Source organism: Tursiops truncatus, chromosome 7 (genome assembly GCF_011762595.2).
Source record: "Tursiops truncatus isolate mTurTru1 chromosome 7, mTurTru1.mat.Y, whole genome shotgun sequence".
NCBI classification, from domain to species: domain Eukaryota; kingdom Metazoa; phylum Chordata; class Mammalia; order Artiodactyla; family Delphinidae; genus Tursiops; species Tursiops truncatus.
In genome coordinates, this window is record NC_047040.1 from 63189662 (window position 1) to 63206881 (window position 17220).

The 17220-nt window shown below is 39.9% G+C and overlaps 1 protein-coding gene across 4 annotated transcripts in view; it reads right to left on the reverse strand.

The window, feature by feature from the left end:
* The window catches only part of CERS6 (ceramide synthase 6), a 322884-nt gene that overhangs the window by 97365 nt on the left and 208299 nt on the right, over window positions 1-17220 (reverse strand). For 3 of the 4 annotated variants that reach the window (XM_073807612.1, XM_073807613.1, XM_073807614.1), the window contains exon 5: window positions 10975-11175. The exons of the other annotated variant lie outside the window; for it this stretch is intronic. In XM_073807612.1, coding sequence (XP_073663713.1) covers window positions 10975-11175 — 201 coding nt within the window. The remainder of the gene's footprint in view (window positions 1-10974; window positions 11176-17220) is intronic. 4 annotated transcript variants of the gene reach the window in all.

Consider the following 17220-nt stretch of genomic DNA (forward strand, 5'->3'; position numbering starts at 1 on the left):
GGGGAAGCTGAAAGATATAAGTTGGATAGATTAATGCAACTGAATTATATCAAGGGGCTGAACCGGCAATTTAGAAGTGGTTTGCTGAATATAAGATAAAGTTTTTCCCTAGATGAATAAAAAGAGCATTTTTTTTTTTTTTTTTTTTGCGGTACACGAGCCTCTCACTGTTGTGGCCTTTCCCGTTGTGGAGCACAGGCTCCGGACGCGCAGGCTCAGCGGCCATGGCTCACGGGCCCAGCCGCTCTGCAGCGTGTGGGACCTTCCCGGACCGGGGCACGAACCCCTGCATCGGCAGGGGGACTCTCAACCACTGAGCCACCAGGGAAGCCCTAGAGAGCTTTTAAAAATCAATGAGGTGGAAAGGCTGGGTGATTAATGAAATTTGCATGATACTGAAAATGTAATCTTAAATTATCTATTTATCTGGAAGCAAAAACAAGATGGCCAAGTAGTCACAGTATATCACTGACCGACCTTTCTATGGAAATAGAACCAGGTTCCTTTTTACCTTCTGTTGTACACGCATAACTTGGAGATATTGCAGGTTCAGTTCCAGACCACCGGAACAAAGCAAGTCACATGAATTTTTTGGTTTCCCAGTGCATACAAAAATTATGTTTACACTATACTGTAGTCTATTAAGTGTGCAATAGCATTATGTCTAAAAGAACAATGTATATACCTTAATTTAAAAATACTTTATTGCTAAAAAAATGCAAACCATCATCTGAGCCTTCAGTGAGTCATAATCCTTTTACTGAGGGAAGGCCTTGCCTCAAGGCTGACGGCTACTGACTGAGCAGGGCGCTGGTTGCTGAAGGTTGGGGTGACTGTAGCAATTTCTTAAAATAAGGCAACAGTGACATGTGCCCCATCGATTGAGTTTTCCTTTCACAAACGACTTCTCTGTAACATACAGTGCTGTTCTGGTAACATTTTACCCACAGAACTTCTTTTAAAATTGGACTCAATCCTCTCAAATTCCGCCACTGCTTTATCAACTAAGTTTAGGTGATATTCTAAATCCTTTATTGTCATTTCAACAATCTTCACAGCATCTTCACCAGGAGTAGATTCCGTCACAAGAAACCACTTTCTCTGCTCATCCGTAAAAAGCAGCTCTTCATCCATTAAAGTTTTATCGTGAAATTGCAGTAATTTAGTCACATTTTCAAGCTCCACATCTAGTTCTCTTGCTGTTTCCACTATATCTGCAGTGACTTCCTCTACAGAAGTCTTGATCCCCTCAAAGTCATCCATGAGGGATGGAATCAACTTCTTCTGAACTCCTGTAAAGATTTATATTTTGAGCTTTTCCTGTGAATCACGAATGCTCTTGATGGCATCTAGAATGGTGAGTCCTTTCTAGAAGGTTTTCAACTGACTTTGTCCAGATCCATCAGAGGAATCACTATCTACAGAGCTCTTGGGTGACCAGGTGCATTGTCAGTGAGCAATAATACTTTGAAAGGAATCTTTTTTTCTGAGCAATAGGTCTCAACAGTGAGACCTATTTTAAGCCCCCTCAACAGTGGGCTTAAAATATGCAGGAAACCATGTTGTAAGCTGGTGTGCTGTCATCCAGATTTTGTTGTTCCATTTATAGCATAGACAGAGAAGATTTAACACAATTCTTAAGGGCTCTAGGATTTTCACAATGGTAAATGAGCATTGGCTTCAACTTAAAGTGACCAACTGTGTTAACCTCTAACAAAAGAGTCAGGCTGTCCTTTGAAACTTTGAAACCAGGCATTGACTTTTCCTCTCTAGCTATGAAAGTCCTAGGTGGAGTCTTCTTCCAAGAGAAGGCTGTTTTGTTTACACTGAAAATCTGTTGTTTAGCGTAGCCACTTTCATTAACTATCTTAGCTGGATCTTCTGGATAACTTGCTGCAATTTCTACATCAGCACTTGCTGGTTCACCCTGCACTTTGATGTTACGAAGATGGTTTCTCTCCTTAAACCTCATGAACCAACCTCTGTGAGCTTCAGACTCTTCTTCTGCAGCTTCCTCACCTCTCTCAGCCTTCAAAGAATTGAAGAGAGTCAGGGCCTTGCTCTGGATTAGATTTTGGTCTATGGGAATGTTGTAGCTGGTGTGATCTTCCCTCCAGATCACTAAAACTTTCTACACGTCAGCAATAAACTGTTTTGCTTTCTTTTTGTGTATTCGTTGGGGTAACACTTTTAATTTCCTTTAAGAACTTTTCCTTTGCATTCACAACCTAGCTAACTGTTTGGTGCAAGAGGCCTAGCCTTTGGCCTACCTCAGTTTTCCACATGCCTTCCTCACTAGGCTTAATCATTTCTAGCTTTTGATTTAAAGTGAAAGACATGCAACTCTTCCTTTCACTTGAACATTTAGAAGCCATTGTAGGGTTATTAATTGGCCTAACCTCAATATTGTCATGTCTCAGGGAATAGGGAGGTCCCAGGAAAGGGAGCGAGATGGTACAGCAGCCTGTCAATGGAGTAGTCAGAACACACACAATTTACTGATACCAATTAACTCAGCTGTCTTATGTGGGCACAGTTCGTGGATCCCCAAAACAATTATATAATAGCAATATCGAAGATAACTGATCACAGATCACCATGACAAATATAATAATAATGAAAAAGTTTGAAATATTTAGAGGATTACCAATTTGTGACATAAAATTTTTGAATTTGTGACACAGAAGCATAAAGTGAGCAAATGCGGTTGGAAAAATGGCACTGATAGACTTACTCGACGTAGGGTTGCCACAAACCTGCAATTTGCAAAAAAGAATATCTGCACACAGTAAAACAAGGTATGCCTGTATTTTTGAAGTGCTTCTTTGTTTTGCTTACCTCAGCACCTATGAATTTCTGAGTTCACTGATGTCTATGCTATTAATCCATCAATGTAGTTTGGTTCATGCTCTCATGAGGTTATATTTATTACTTGCCAAACACCTGATTCTTCAAGCACATACACTATCAGTTACAGAACTTGCCTGTGTAAACGAGTGAAAAACAAGGCCATTTATTGTACTAGAAATTGGCAATGCAGAAAAAGGCTATGAAGTTGAACCAAGCTGGAGCCATCTGTCTCCAGGCAAAGGTATACACATGACTTCATGATTTCAGTCCACAGTTCCAGGGACTACAGCACAGAAAACATGCATGAGGTAATCTTTAAATGGGAAACAGCCACAGACAATGACATTCTACTTGCTGCAATACAAGCAACTTTAGTAACTGAGCTGAGAGCACACACTATTCTGTTATCATTGGGAAGTATTATCTAGAAGACTCACTTCAAGCTGAAGTGTAATTATCCTTTAATAAATGCATCACTGAGTTAAATGACAATGGTATTTTGGCTCTTCAATTAGAGTTTCCAAGATAGTCTAATGGAGGGGTTCTGCCACTATAAATGTATCTTCTCCTCTATAGGGTATCTCATTTTGGAGTGCTTAAATATTACTAGGGACCAGTTCCATACATACGTGTTTTATATATAAACTGAATGAGAATCCATCAATTTACCTTCTGATTCTAGAACATACACCCTGGAAAACTGCCCCATTTTTTATACACCATTGGTTACAAATAGAAATAATGTACATCTTTTGCCTCTATTAATAATACATCTATTATCTTTATAATACAACAGTATTATAAGAGCATTGTATTATATGTAGTTACTGTTCCACTGAACAAAATGTAATCTAAGATAGAAACTGTAACATCAAACTGTTTTATAATGGGACTGACTGTAATTTTGTCCCTGGAAAAACTAAGAGGACACCCAAGGAGAGGAAAATTACAGTTAGTTCAAACAGGAAGTAACCAAAAACTGTCTAAATATAGGGGAAATGGGCATCTGTAACAAGCTCCAATAATAACAAGAGGAAACCACAAGGGAAGATCAGCTGTACCATGGATTTCCTTAGTTTAGGATTACACTTATCTAAATGATACCACTTTAATAAGTGGTGTAAAAAATAAACTGAATGCTGAGACCATTAAATTCCTAATACATTCTTATTATTTATCATGCAACAATATTCACTTAGCCAGCACCTGCTCTGTGCCTGGTCATATTCTAGGCACCAGGGATTTAGGAGTGAACAAAACAAACAGAAAATCACTGTTCCTGCAGAATTTATTTTCTGGTGGAGGAGACTGACAATAAACAAGATAAATAAACAAAAATATGTATGTTATATATGACGAAGGCTAAGGAGAGAAAATCCAGCAGGAAAAAGGATATGAAACGTCAGAGGGTGTGACGGGGAGATGACACTGATCGAGCAGCTAGGGAAGGCTTCACTCAAGTGGGGACTTTTGAGTAAAAACTTGAAGGAAATCATTCTGTCACTGTAACTTTCACTTTTCTGTCCTGACTATGTTACCGTTTAGTTTCTACCTTCAGTTATATGTAAATAAAGTAAACCAGTCACACAGAGGGGGAGAAAGCATGAATAAGGAGAGAAGAGAGGGACATCTAGCTTTTAACTGGTAATAGCTTTTCCACTGCTTTCTAAATCTATCAGTCTGTGTGTCATTTTTGTGAGTATTAAGTTGCATCCTCACGGGTGGTCCTGGCTAATTCCATTTACGACTTTGCTGAAAAGAGCACTGAAATGGGGGTGATGTGATGGGGTGGGGGTGATAGTTACTGAGACCCAGATCTTCAGCAAGGCTGGCATTCTCTGCCAAGTTAGAGGATGAAAAGGAAAAAAAAACCACTGCAGATAAATCCACTGTCCTACTGCATGCAACTGCTTCCTCCTTTAAATTGACATGTTGTCAGCTGTCAACTAAAAATAGTGCGATTTTCTGTTTCAATTCTCTGCTGTAAAAAATGGCCATGATGATCACAGTACCAGGTTTTATGAAACTGAATATATATAGAGGCAAGAATTTTAAAAGAAGAAACATCTTAGGAATGGAAGTCACTGATTTTATTTCTTAGCTGACCCACCTCACAACATACTGTGATAACAGAAGACAACAACAAAGGGAGGAATATAAAAGTGAATTCATTGGAGACATCAGACTGGGAGTATAATCAGGATTCTGAAACTGTTTTTACACTGAAGATACTACATGATAAATACTTAATTCTTCAATACTGTGTGCTTGACCCGTATATCTAATCATTCAGGTCTTTAAAAAAAAATCTGCGGGCTTCCCTGGTGGCGCAGTGGTTGAGAGTCCACCTGCCGATGCAGGGGACACGGGTTTGTGCCCCGGTCTGGGAAGATCCCACATGCCGCGGAGCGGCTGGGCCCGTGAGCCATGGCCGCTGAGCCTGAGCGTCCGGAGCCTGTGCTCCGCAACGGGAGAGGCCACAACAGTGAGAGGCCCGCGTACCACAAAAAAACAAAACAAAACAAAACAAATCTGCTGTTCCTATACAACACATTCTCCTCATACAATCCCGTATGTTGATCCAGACCCTTTATGACAATTTCCCATTTTATGTTTCAGAATAACCCAGGAGCAGATGACTTCATGCAGTGGTTGTTATTCCTGGGAAATACATAAGGGGAATAATCTCTGTTCATCAAATGCTGCAAATACATGAGGGCAATGACCAGAATCACTTTTATTTTTAACTTATGGATTCCTGGGATCGACTCCAGACTGAATAAGACAGAACCTTTGGGGGGTTATTAGTGTAAGCAAGCTCGCTGGGTGGTTCAGATCTAATGCAGCGTTAGAACTACTGCACTGAGGTAAGCTGCTGAAACCTACAAAACCTACAACACATAATGTGCCGAGTGAGGGATTCTACAGAAAAGCAGTTGGTCACCACCTACTTTAGCTGCTCTGCACGTTCCTACCTTTCTGTGAAGAATGGTGTTCGGGTTCTAAGTATCAATACTTCATGTGACTTGAAAAGCAGGGGAGCAGAAAGTGAAACTTGGAAGGTGATTTTACCCTTTATTTTAATAAAGACACTTTCTAGAATGGCAACCATATAGCATACGTATCTGAGACATGAAAGAAACACCCGATAGGACCAGTGATAATAGGCTTATTCTGCCCATTACAAAGACAGTTTTATCTATCCTGAGCAGTTGCCCATACCAACGTTATTTTCCCCTTTCTTCCTTAGTGGTAGAACCCCAATTTTAAGTTGAGCACACTGTCTCCTGGAAAAACAAAGAGTCATGGGCTTCCCTGGTGGCGCAGTGGTTGAGAGTCCGCCTGCCGATGCAGGGGACGCGGGTTCGTGCCCCGGTCCTGGAAGATCCCACATGACGCGGAGCGGCTGGGCCCGTGAGTCATGGCCGCTGAGCCTGCGCGTCCGGAGCCTGTGATCCGCAACGGGAAAGGCCACAACAGTGAGAGGCCCGCGTACCGCAAAAAAAAAAAAAAAAAAGAGAGAGACATTTCTAAGCCTTCTTGCAGCTAAGTATCTAGCTCTGTGTCTCAGTTCTGGCCTATGAAGTAGAAATGGTGTGTGAGATGTCCATAGAGCCTCCTTAATGAGAGGTGATTCAGCTGGCAAGCAACTTTTTACCTGTTCACCTTTCCTTCTTCGGGGGAACTGTTTCATTGAAGTGATGGCTGGCATTCTAGCAGCCATTTTGTAGCAGTAAGTAATCTTGAAGATGGAAGCTGTGTACTAGGGTACTGTAGCAGAAAGACAGACTATCCCTTTATCCTTAATGACATGATGGAGCCATCATATCAGACTGTAACTGCCTCCCTCCAGACTTATTTTATATGAGAAATAACCTTTTTTCTTATGTAAGCCACTATTATTATTATTATTATTAGCTATATGCTCCAAAGCTAATCTTAACTAATATAATAAAGAGGAACACCAAGGGACTTACAAAGTCAGAGAGCGATTTCAGTGGTATATAGTACCCATCCTGTGAATTCTTAATACACTGATATTGTTTCTAATATCCTTAAAAAAGCAGGTTGCACATGTATAACTCTAAGCTTGTAAAAAGATTTAATAGCATTTCAGCCTCGTGTGGAAGCAATATGGTAAAATAATTTACCTAATCTCTGTACACTGAAGAATAATTAATGTAAGAAAAGATTAGAGTTGAAAGTGGAGAGCAGGAGATGAACTAGAGTGCCAGGTCACAGGAAGAGTCATTGACACGTGCTGTCTTGTTGACCATGGTGTAGGGGATAAAGAGGAAGTGAAGAAGACCCCAAGATCTCTGGCTTGGTTGACTGCTGCAGATGGTGACGTCCATAAATAAGATGGGGAACGCCACAGGAGGAATAAAGGGTAAGGGAAGAAAACGAGTTTGGTTTTGACTTTGAAGAGCTTTTGAGATGCTTATGGGATATAAGTGCAAAGTCCAGGAGAAAGTTAGAAAACAGTCTAGAAATCCAGGTTCACTTGTTATTCTGCTTTTAAAAAATATTTGATGATTCCACAGCAATTATTCAATGAAGCCTGAGTTCCCTACCATGATTTCAAGGTAATTTACCACCTGGCTTCAACCTACCTTTTCAGATTTATCTTTTAACATCTCTCTTTGCCCACAAGGCCCCACCAAACACAAACGCAAACCTTATGCTCAGGTCACATAAAACTGTTCATGGTTTTGCCCAAACAAGCTTCATATTTCTTCCGTAACACATATCCAACTTCGCTGCAAATATCTCTTTACCTGTCTGTCCCACATGGGACAGAACTATTTGAGGACCTAGCCAACTATCCTGGATAGAGCACATCGAAGAGATAAGCACTCCAATACTTGGTTAATTAACAGAGGCTCACGCGCCAAGCTTCCATGTTTTTGCTTACTCTGCTTTCCTTATCTGGGACATGGAAAGGAATCAATGATGACCCCGAGTGGTCAGGGCTGCGTAAATAATACAGTGGTGCCTGTTATCTGGAGAGATCAGATCAGAAAAGGATAGAAAAAAATGTCCAACAGCTAGCAGGAGTAGGGGAGTTTTATATAAAGAAAAGAAGAAACAAATGCACTCAAGTCTCATGACTTTTACCTCACGGGGCAAAAGACATCCAGAGTGCGGAATGGATAGCTCATGCTCAGTAAAGGAGGGCAGGAGTACAACAAGGGAGAAAGCACCGGGTTTCTTGAGAGGCAGGAGTGGGCTGGATCCAGAAAAGCGTGACAGGAATCCTTCCCAGGCCACCAGAACACAAGAGCCACTTCACTTATAAGCTAGCTCCATCAGCAGCAAATGGATGTGTCACTCTCCTCGCTGGTCCTCAGCTGTGCTTCTAAACTTGACAAAGCTCATTGCTAGAGAAGGTCTCGGTTTTTCCTGCCTAAAGGTTTTCTACCTGCCACTAGGTCATCACAAACTCCACCATTTGTTGGACACAGCCAGTCCCAATCCAGATATATAAATTTCTTAGCTTCTCCAATTTGGAATAAAAAGGAAAAATAAAATAATGGCATACTGTAGTGTAGAAAACAGAGGAGCTTTATATGTCAAATGTGAAAGTTTCTGCCAGCTCTCTGTGACACATACTCTTATTTTTGCTGAGAATTTACAAGGATTATTGAACGTGTGTACGTTCCTTTTAATTAGTGGGACACCATACAATATAAATGCAAGATTATGTCTTATTAGAACTATGAAGTACTGACAACATGAGAGCTGATTTGAGCTCTTGTGAAATAGTATATTTATACTTTACACACATCTTTCATGTCTTTTATGCATGGCCCTGGAATGTGGTTTTAGGAGACACTTAAAAGAGAAGAATCGGAAAAAAGAAACTCACAGCATCACTCATTCCTCACTCAAATTTAACCTGTGTCAGGGTGTTGGTTCTCAATGCAGCCTCATTATAAAGACACAAAATGAGTATTATTTGATCCAGCAGTCACCCTCCTTGGTATTTACTCAAATGAATTGAAAACTTACATCCACATAAAACCTGTACACGCAAGTTTATAGCAGCTTTCTTCATAACTGCCAAAATGTGGAAGCAACCAAGATATCAATGGTGAATGGATAAACTGTGGTATATCCATACAATGGAGTATCATTCAGTGATAAAAAAGAAATGAGCTATCAAGCCACAAAATGTGTGGGAGGAACCTTAAATGCATATTGCTAGGTGAAAGAAGCCAGTCTGAAAAGGCTACGTACTATAGTTTCCAACTATAAGACATTCTGGAAAACGCAAAACTATGGAGACAGTAAAAAGATGAGTGATGGCCAGGATTTGGGTGGGGGGGGGGATGAACAGGCAGAGCACAGAGGACTTTTCAGGCAGTGAAACTGTTTGGTATGATCCTGTAACAGTGAATACACGCCATCACATGCCTGTCAAAACCCACAGAATGCACAACGCAAAGAGTGAACCCTGAGGTAAACTATGGCTCATCGACTGTAACAAAAGGAACACACTAATGCAAAATGCTAAAACGGGGGAAACTGGAGGGAGGAACAGGGAGTGGGTACAGGGGAACCCTGTACTTCCTGCTCAACTTTTCTCTAAACCTAAAATTCTTCAAAAAATAGGCAATTAAATTTCTTTGAAAAGAGAACATTACCTTACAAGCTTCAAGTCATTTAATAACTAATTCAGAACAGCACTTGGTCAACAGTTAGAGAAAGCAAGCAGCTTAGAAGATAATCTAGCATAATAATTCAGAGTACATATAACTTCGTGAGCAAGTGGCATGCTCTATTTCATTTCAGTGAGAATTCGTTGAGCAAAACTGTATGCCGGTCACTGTGATAGGTATGTGGCATATGGCAGTGAACACACAAAGATAGCTGGCCTTGAAGAACGTATGTTCTACTGTGCAGAGACAGACGATAAAATATAAACCAACAGAGAAAGTGAGAAGGGGACGAGTGCTAGAGGAAAAAGAAAAAGGAGAGGGGATAAGGGGCATCAGGGTTACTAAGGTGGGGCTGGGGAGTAATTTCCTCATCTGCTGAAGGGGATGTAATAGTTCCCACCACCTGTGGGTGCTGTGGGTTCCAGGAGGTCGCCCACGTAAGGTGCTTCAGTAGTGCTGGGCACACAGAAAGTGCTCAGTCAGTAAACGTGACCTCTTATTACTATGATTATTGCTAGGAAACGGCAGCACGTTTTTGAATAACTTTTATCATACCCACCATATTTTATTTCCTGATTTTTTTTTTCTTGAATTGCTATAGTAGAAGCAATTATCGTGGGAAGTCCAAAATTCATACACTTCAGGAGAAACAAGCACTTGTTGAATTTGTGGTTGTTTACTAGTAAAACCCACTTCTTTATTAACCTTTCTTCTCACCTCTGCCAAGAAATATCATATAATCACATGGACAGATCCTAGAAAAGATATTGGTAACTGTATTTGTGCAGACTGGCTGTATATAACGGAGTAAGTCAAAGCAACAGAGATGTAAAACAAGGCAGGCGCTCATTGGTTACATAGAAAGTCTGGAGCTAGGCCATCCAGGACTGGTCTCATGGTTCCACAAAGTCATCAGGGACCTGGATTCCTTCTGGCTCACTGCTCTGCCACTCCTAGGGTGTGGGCCTAGTGTCTACGGTCCAAGAAAGCTTCCAGAGCCATCACATCTATGTGGCAGGAAGCAGGAAGAGATAAGGAAGGTGCTCGAATTTTCCTTCAAAGAGACTTCCCAGAAGACACTTCCCACAGCACTTCTCACGCATGCTATTAACCAACACGTTGTCCTGGCTCCTGGTTGCAAGGGAGGGCAAGGGTTGTTTGGCTGGCAACATTGCCTCCAGCTAGGATGCGAGGGGAATGGGGTCTGCGAGGTGACAGTGCCTTTTCAGAGGGGTGAAGCATAAGGGGCACGCCACTTCTGTGAATGGCTGGATGGAGCTCCCATGACTCCCACGCGAAGGGAGAAGGATCCTTTCTCTCTACAGATTCTGCATTGTTGCAGAGAGAAGGGCAATTTGGTGGTAATTACTTGTTACTGTAAAGTAGACTTGTTTTGTGTGTGTGTGCGTGTGTGTGCGCGTGTGTGGTGTTTTTTTTTTTTTGCGGTTCGCGGGCCTCTCACTGTTGTAGCCTCTCCCGTTGCGGAGCACAGGTTCCAGACGCGCAGGCTCAGCGGCCATGGCTCACGGGACCAGCCGCTCCGCGGCATGTGGGATCTTCCCGGACCGGGGCACGAACCCGCGTGCCCTGCATCGGCAGGCGGACTCTCAACCACTGCGCCACCAGGGAAGCCCTGTTTGCTTTTTTTAAACCGACCCCAAATCTATCAAAGACAAAAAGATTCCAATAAATTTTAGGACTGAAGAAAGATTTAGATTTTTAAGTTTGCATTATATATGATACTACAAGAATACTTAAGCAAATTATGGTAAATCCACACACACAATGGTTTATTATGCAACTGTTGAAATAACATTGTCAAATATTATTTAAAGACATGGGGAAATACTTGTCATGTAATAAGTGAAAAGGCAACGTACAAGATAATGTTAACTATGCGACACATGTATATGAATTACAGTGAAGAAATCAACATAAATTAATTTTATAGTTTCCAAAATCTCTACTTAGAAAATATGTTGAATTTTAAATTAGAGTTGTTTTCAAAAGTCTGTATTGCAGTAGCAATTCTGAACTGCCAGACTGCCTTTGCATTTTCCTATGATCTTCTGCATTATTTTAGAACTATGATCCTTAATAGTATAGAATTTCAAAACTCCAAAAGCTATGAATCACCAACGAACTAATAATGTACTTTAATAAGTACTATCACTTTTAACTTTGGGAAGAAGGGGGGAAAATACTCCTTAAGTGTTCAACTGGATGATGTGTGAAAGCATTACTACAAATCAGTAGCTCAAAAGCACTGGGTTTTCAAAGAAGAAAACCACCCAGTGCTAAATAAATGTGAAACAATATCAACTTCCTAAAGATTTGAGCTGAAGCGGGTCCCATCTTTACCAGGAAACTCTAGTCTAACAATATGCTCCTTTTTCATCCAATTTCAGGCTTTCATTTATCACTGGGATAACACATATTTTTTTGGTCCCCAGCCTTATTTTGATAATTTTGTCTATGCCTGACCACTCTAGATGGCATATTTCAATCTTCATTTCAATAATTGTTAAGTATCTACTATGTGTCAGCCACACGTTTGACAGGAGGTTCCTGAGACTTGACAACATGTTCCCTGCCGCGTGGGAGCCTGGGCGAGGGGAGCCTGGCTGAGTCTAGCTTTCTTTCCAGGGTGTTTGCTCTACAGCTGCCCCTTTCAGCGGCTGCCTTGTAGCCATCCTGTCACAAACTCTGCTCCTCCTTTTACAGCATCTCCTCCCCACCATTTCATTTACTATTTAACTGTACAACTGTACTGGCCAAAAGAAACCGTTGTGTGGAATCCAGGAATCATTTAGTATAATATAAAACATAGCAAAATATGTTGCTCCAAAATGATTTTTTAAAGTTGGTAAGAAAAAGTATATTTTAATTAGCAAAAACAGAAACAAAAAAAACGAAAGTCAGGTTTATAGGAATATGAGAATTTGTATATAATTTTTAAAAACAGAGCATTGAATGGTACACCGAGACTCAAAGATCTCAGCCAAAAATAATTATAACTGAGAATTTAGTGACTGTAATGGTCTGTCCCGATGCGTTGCCAACTGTTTGTAACTAGAGAACAGAATATTCTTATCTAAAAGAAACATCAATAAAACTGTAAGTCAATCAATTTGCATAAATCTTTTGGTAAAAATAACCTAAAAACTACATCCATTGATCCTTAGCAATATAATACAAAAAGATAGAAAAAAAAGAAGCCCAAAGGTACCACCAATGTAACGTTTTCCATGAAGCACAGCTGCATGTAGCGTCCTATGCAGACATTTGTACTGCATCCCAGTGGGAAGCCCACAGTATTGATGCTTCTGTATCTTGTTGCTTTCTGTATCTGGCTCTCTGCAGGGATTCTGGTTTTCAAAGGTGCTGGTGATTCTTAGCTAAATATCCCTGGTAACTTTACATTGCTGCCCTAATGCATGCAAGAAAGACAAAATCTAATTCTAAACCTGAGGAGTGAAAATGTCAGGATTAAATTCGCTCTAGAGAAACAATAACCCTCTGAACTACTAATGAATAACTGGAAATACAAGCAGAAGATAAGAACTGTCAAGTGTCTTCCTGAAACCTTAAATGTGGAGAAAGGTTTTGTCAGAGATGAAAATAGGGGACCACTGTGCTCCTTTCCACTCATTGCCCATAACTTGTAAATTACAGCCTGTCTACAAATGATGTATTTGGTACTTGGGAAATTATTTATAATTAATAGACTTCACAATTCTCCAGCTGATAGTCTAGCAGGTAATCTTACATGCTTAACTGAAATGATTTCTTAATCTTCATTTCATTTAAAAACCATAATTAAGAACATCAATGATGGAAATTTCAAATAAGCATTTTTCTAGCATGTTCATTGTTGTGATACAACTATACTTGAATTTAATTTAGTTTCTCCTTTTCCCTTGTTTTCTTGAGTCATACCTGCATCCTCTCAAGACACAGACACCCCAGAACTGCTGATGCTAACAAGCAACCCAGATTGTTCTGACCACACAGGATCCTTGACCCCTACCTCCATTCCAGATAGGAACCCCCTACAGATTTATTTAAACACACCATTCTTTGTTCTGTTACATGAAAATCAGGAGACATTTCTAATTATTATGCCTCTATGAATCAACATCAAATTTCAAGGGATCAAAGCATATACTCTAGGACAGAGGTGGTCAATTTTGAAATTGCTTCAGGGTCAAATTTATTTTTCCACCATGCAACAAAATTATCTATTAAAAAAAAGACAGAGATGAATTTTTCTTTCAAAGGGCTTCAGAACCAAACTGAAGCAAAGAGGAAATAATGAAAAAGATAATGTGACAGTGACAGACTATGTGAAATCTTTAGAGAAAATGGACACCCAAAGATAATGATAGCATTGGTACTGTTTTACTCACAGAGGAGACATGCTATTCAAAGACTTCCTTTTTAATTCCTATGAATGTGTTTAGAAAGTCACAGATAGGGGTCAGGATGTATTATGAACAAAACTTTTCTTACCGTATGTTTGTTTTATATTTCTTTCAGAGGTTAGAACGTAGTTTAAAAACATTTAGATAAACGTTTTTAAATTTGTTTCAATCACACCCCTCAGAAGAAAAAAAGAAAAGAAATGCCTTTGACAAGGCATTACTAGTTATAGGTGAAAACATCACCAGCGACCTTACAAAAAGGCAAGATTGCTAGAAAGTAGAGGGGAAAACTCATTAGATAACAGCTGGTCAAACAAGTGGTAACATAAAGAGGAGGGTCTCTCAAACCTCCTTTATTTGGGGAAGGGAGGAAGCGAGGTTCTAGGTTCTCTTATCTGTAGAAGTCTTAGGGGCAGAAATCATAACCTCATTACAGTGCCCTCAGAACCCAACCCAGTGCCTCACACATAAAGGCTGTGCAATAGATGTGTTGAATGTTTTGCTGAGTGAATTTCCCAGCCAGCCATGTACATATGTACAGAATTTCATTTCTAGTCCACAAGTTGTCCACGTGCAGGGATAAGGACCTCCATGCCCTCGCTGTTGTCCTGGCAACAGAAAGCATATGCTCACTTCAAGCAGAGCACTTCCACATTCTTATTCCATAATGGACTTTTCCCCTCCATTAAAATAGAAAATAATCTGTTTTCTGGACTCTGTGTCACAATGCAAGACTCAAGTTCCATGTTGGCTCTTTTCTAGAATATTCTATACAAAGAAAATGGCATTCATTTCTTCATCTAAATGTTCTCTCATGTGGGTGATTGTCTTAATTATATGTTGAATGCTCACTCTGTGCTAATCATTGTGTCAGTCACCAGGGACATTATGATGAACAGGCCACAACCCAGGCAACGAGTTCACAGCTCAGGTAATTTTTAGAAAAACCAGACAATATAGTAAGATAGTATTAGAATAACATTAGGTACCATGAGGAGTGATAACACTGCATACTTTGAAGAGATGGGAAATGGTGGTTGGGGGTTAGTATTAACCTTTCTTTTATTTACATATCTTATGATAGTTTCTCTAGTTAAAATAAAAATTTTAAAGTAATGTGATCGACGACATATATTAGCTTGATTCTGTGATTTAAAATAATGCACATATGTTATTTATGCATAAAATATCTTCCATATACACAAGAAGTACTGAAAAAACTAAGGGTAGGAGTTGGTGGGGTAGAGGGAAGGAGATTTTTCATTTTTATGCTCTTCTATACCATATGAATGTTTTCCATACGGCATGTATAATTTGAAGTTAAAAATGACTTTTAAACGTGAAATGAAATAAAAAGAAAAGATAGTGAGAGATTGAAGGCAAGGGTGACAAAACCATAATGACAAATCAAAGGTGAGCTACAAACATGATTATTAGCTTTCTAGTGATCAACTCAAAAAGGTAAAGTTTATAATGTCCAGGAAATAAAAGCCAGTAATTTGCTCAGGGAGTTTACCTATTCTCATTATTAAGAACTGAGAGAGATTTCTCCCAGCAGTCCTCAAGAGGAAGATACCAAGTGACACAGAATATCCTGATAATATGCTCATAATATCCACAGTGACAGATTTCATACAACTTCTGCTTATAATGACACCCAACGCACCAAATGTAACTCACAAAAGCATCTCTGAAGGGGGCCAGTTCAGTGTAAAGGCTCTGGAACCAGACGGCCTGAGTTCAAATGACGGTCCCAGCACATAACTTTCTATAAGAACTTAGGCAAATTACTTGACTTTTCTGCACCTCAGTTTCTTTATCTGCCCCATAGGGTTTTGTAAGGAATAAATGAATGAATACATACATAAATTTTCGCAAACAATCCACACTGGCTGTTTACATACACGTCTTTGAATTTTCTCTCACCTAAACCTTTAATAGGGCATTAAGCATGCCCAGTCCTGGGGACTGTGGTCCTTGCTGGCCATGTACAGGCTCCTTTGCCCCAGTAAAGTGTTCCCTCTTCTGCAGAGGGTCAGGAGCCCAGCACGGAGCAGAAGCCAGAGAGGACCACCTACAACCTGACATGAGTAAGGGAGTAATCGGGAGCAAGGTCAGGTTATTTCTTAGAAAATATGATGAATATGTTTCAACACACTAAGATGAAGGCAGTAGAGGCCTCAAGGTTCTACTACATGGGACAGCTCAAGTCTACTTCCCTGGGATCCCCTCTAGGACCCTAAAAGAGATAACTTGCTGCACAGAGTTGTGTATATTCTGTTTGTATTATTAGTATTATTTATATTGAGTATAAACTATGGACTAAGCATTGCTCATTTAATTCTTATAATAAGGCTCTTAGGTAGGTCCAATTATCATCTGATTTTACAGGTAAGGAAACAGGCACAGAGAAGGTAACTTGCAACATGTCACCCACCTAATAAATGGCAGAACCAAGACTCCATTCAGTCCAGCAGACTGGCTCAAGCCTACTCTCTTAACTGTGGCACTGTATTACACCACGCATTACACAGATCAAAGTTACAAAACATCCACCACATATAATATACAGCACAAAGAATATGGCCGATAATACTGTAATGACTTTGTATGGGTACAGATGGTTACTAGACGTATCAGGGTGATCATTTCATAACGTATGCAAATGTCAAAGCACTACGTAGTACACCTGAAACTAACATAATATTGTATGTCAACTACATTTCAATTAAAAACAACCCATAATCTAATCTACAACAAAGTCAAGTTTCACACACATTTTCTAGTTAGTTCTCCAACATAATAACTACCAATTGTTTCAAAATTCTTCCTATATTTAAAAAAAGATAGGACACAAACCATGAAGGTGCTTTTTATTGTGATAATTTATATCATGGTCTTTTGCAGCGTATGAGGAACTCCTAGTGGGGGAAATAGCTATGGCAGCTCGGAATTTTTTTTTTTTTTTTGCCAAACCTTGAACACCTCATCAGACAGATGGTTGTCCCAAAGATATCAGCCATTGGATGAGTCACTGCCTGAGACGTACCCCACACAGCTTACTCTTGAAAGAACGGTCCCGGCAATATGCACAGTATTTCCCATGTACTCACTAACCAAGTCAGAAAACCCCACTATTAAGGATCCATTCCTTAAGGATAATATCATCCATTTAGTTATAAAAAAAAAAAAAAAAGAAAGAAAGAGAGGAAAAGCCAATTGTCCTAGGAAGAGTAATACAAACTATAATCAGCCACCGACACTCTGGTGTCAGAGGCTTCCTT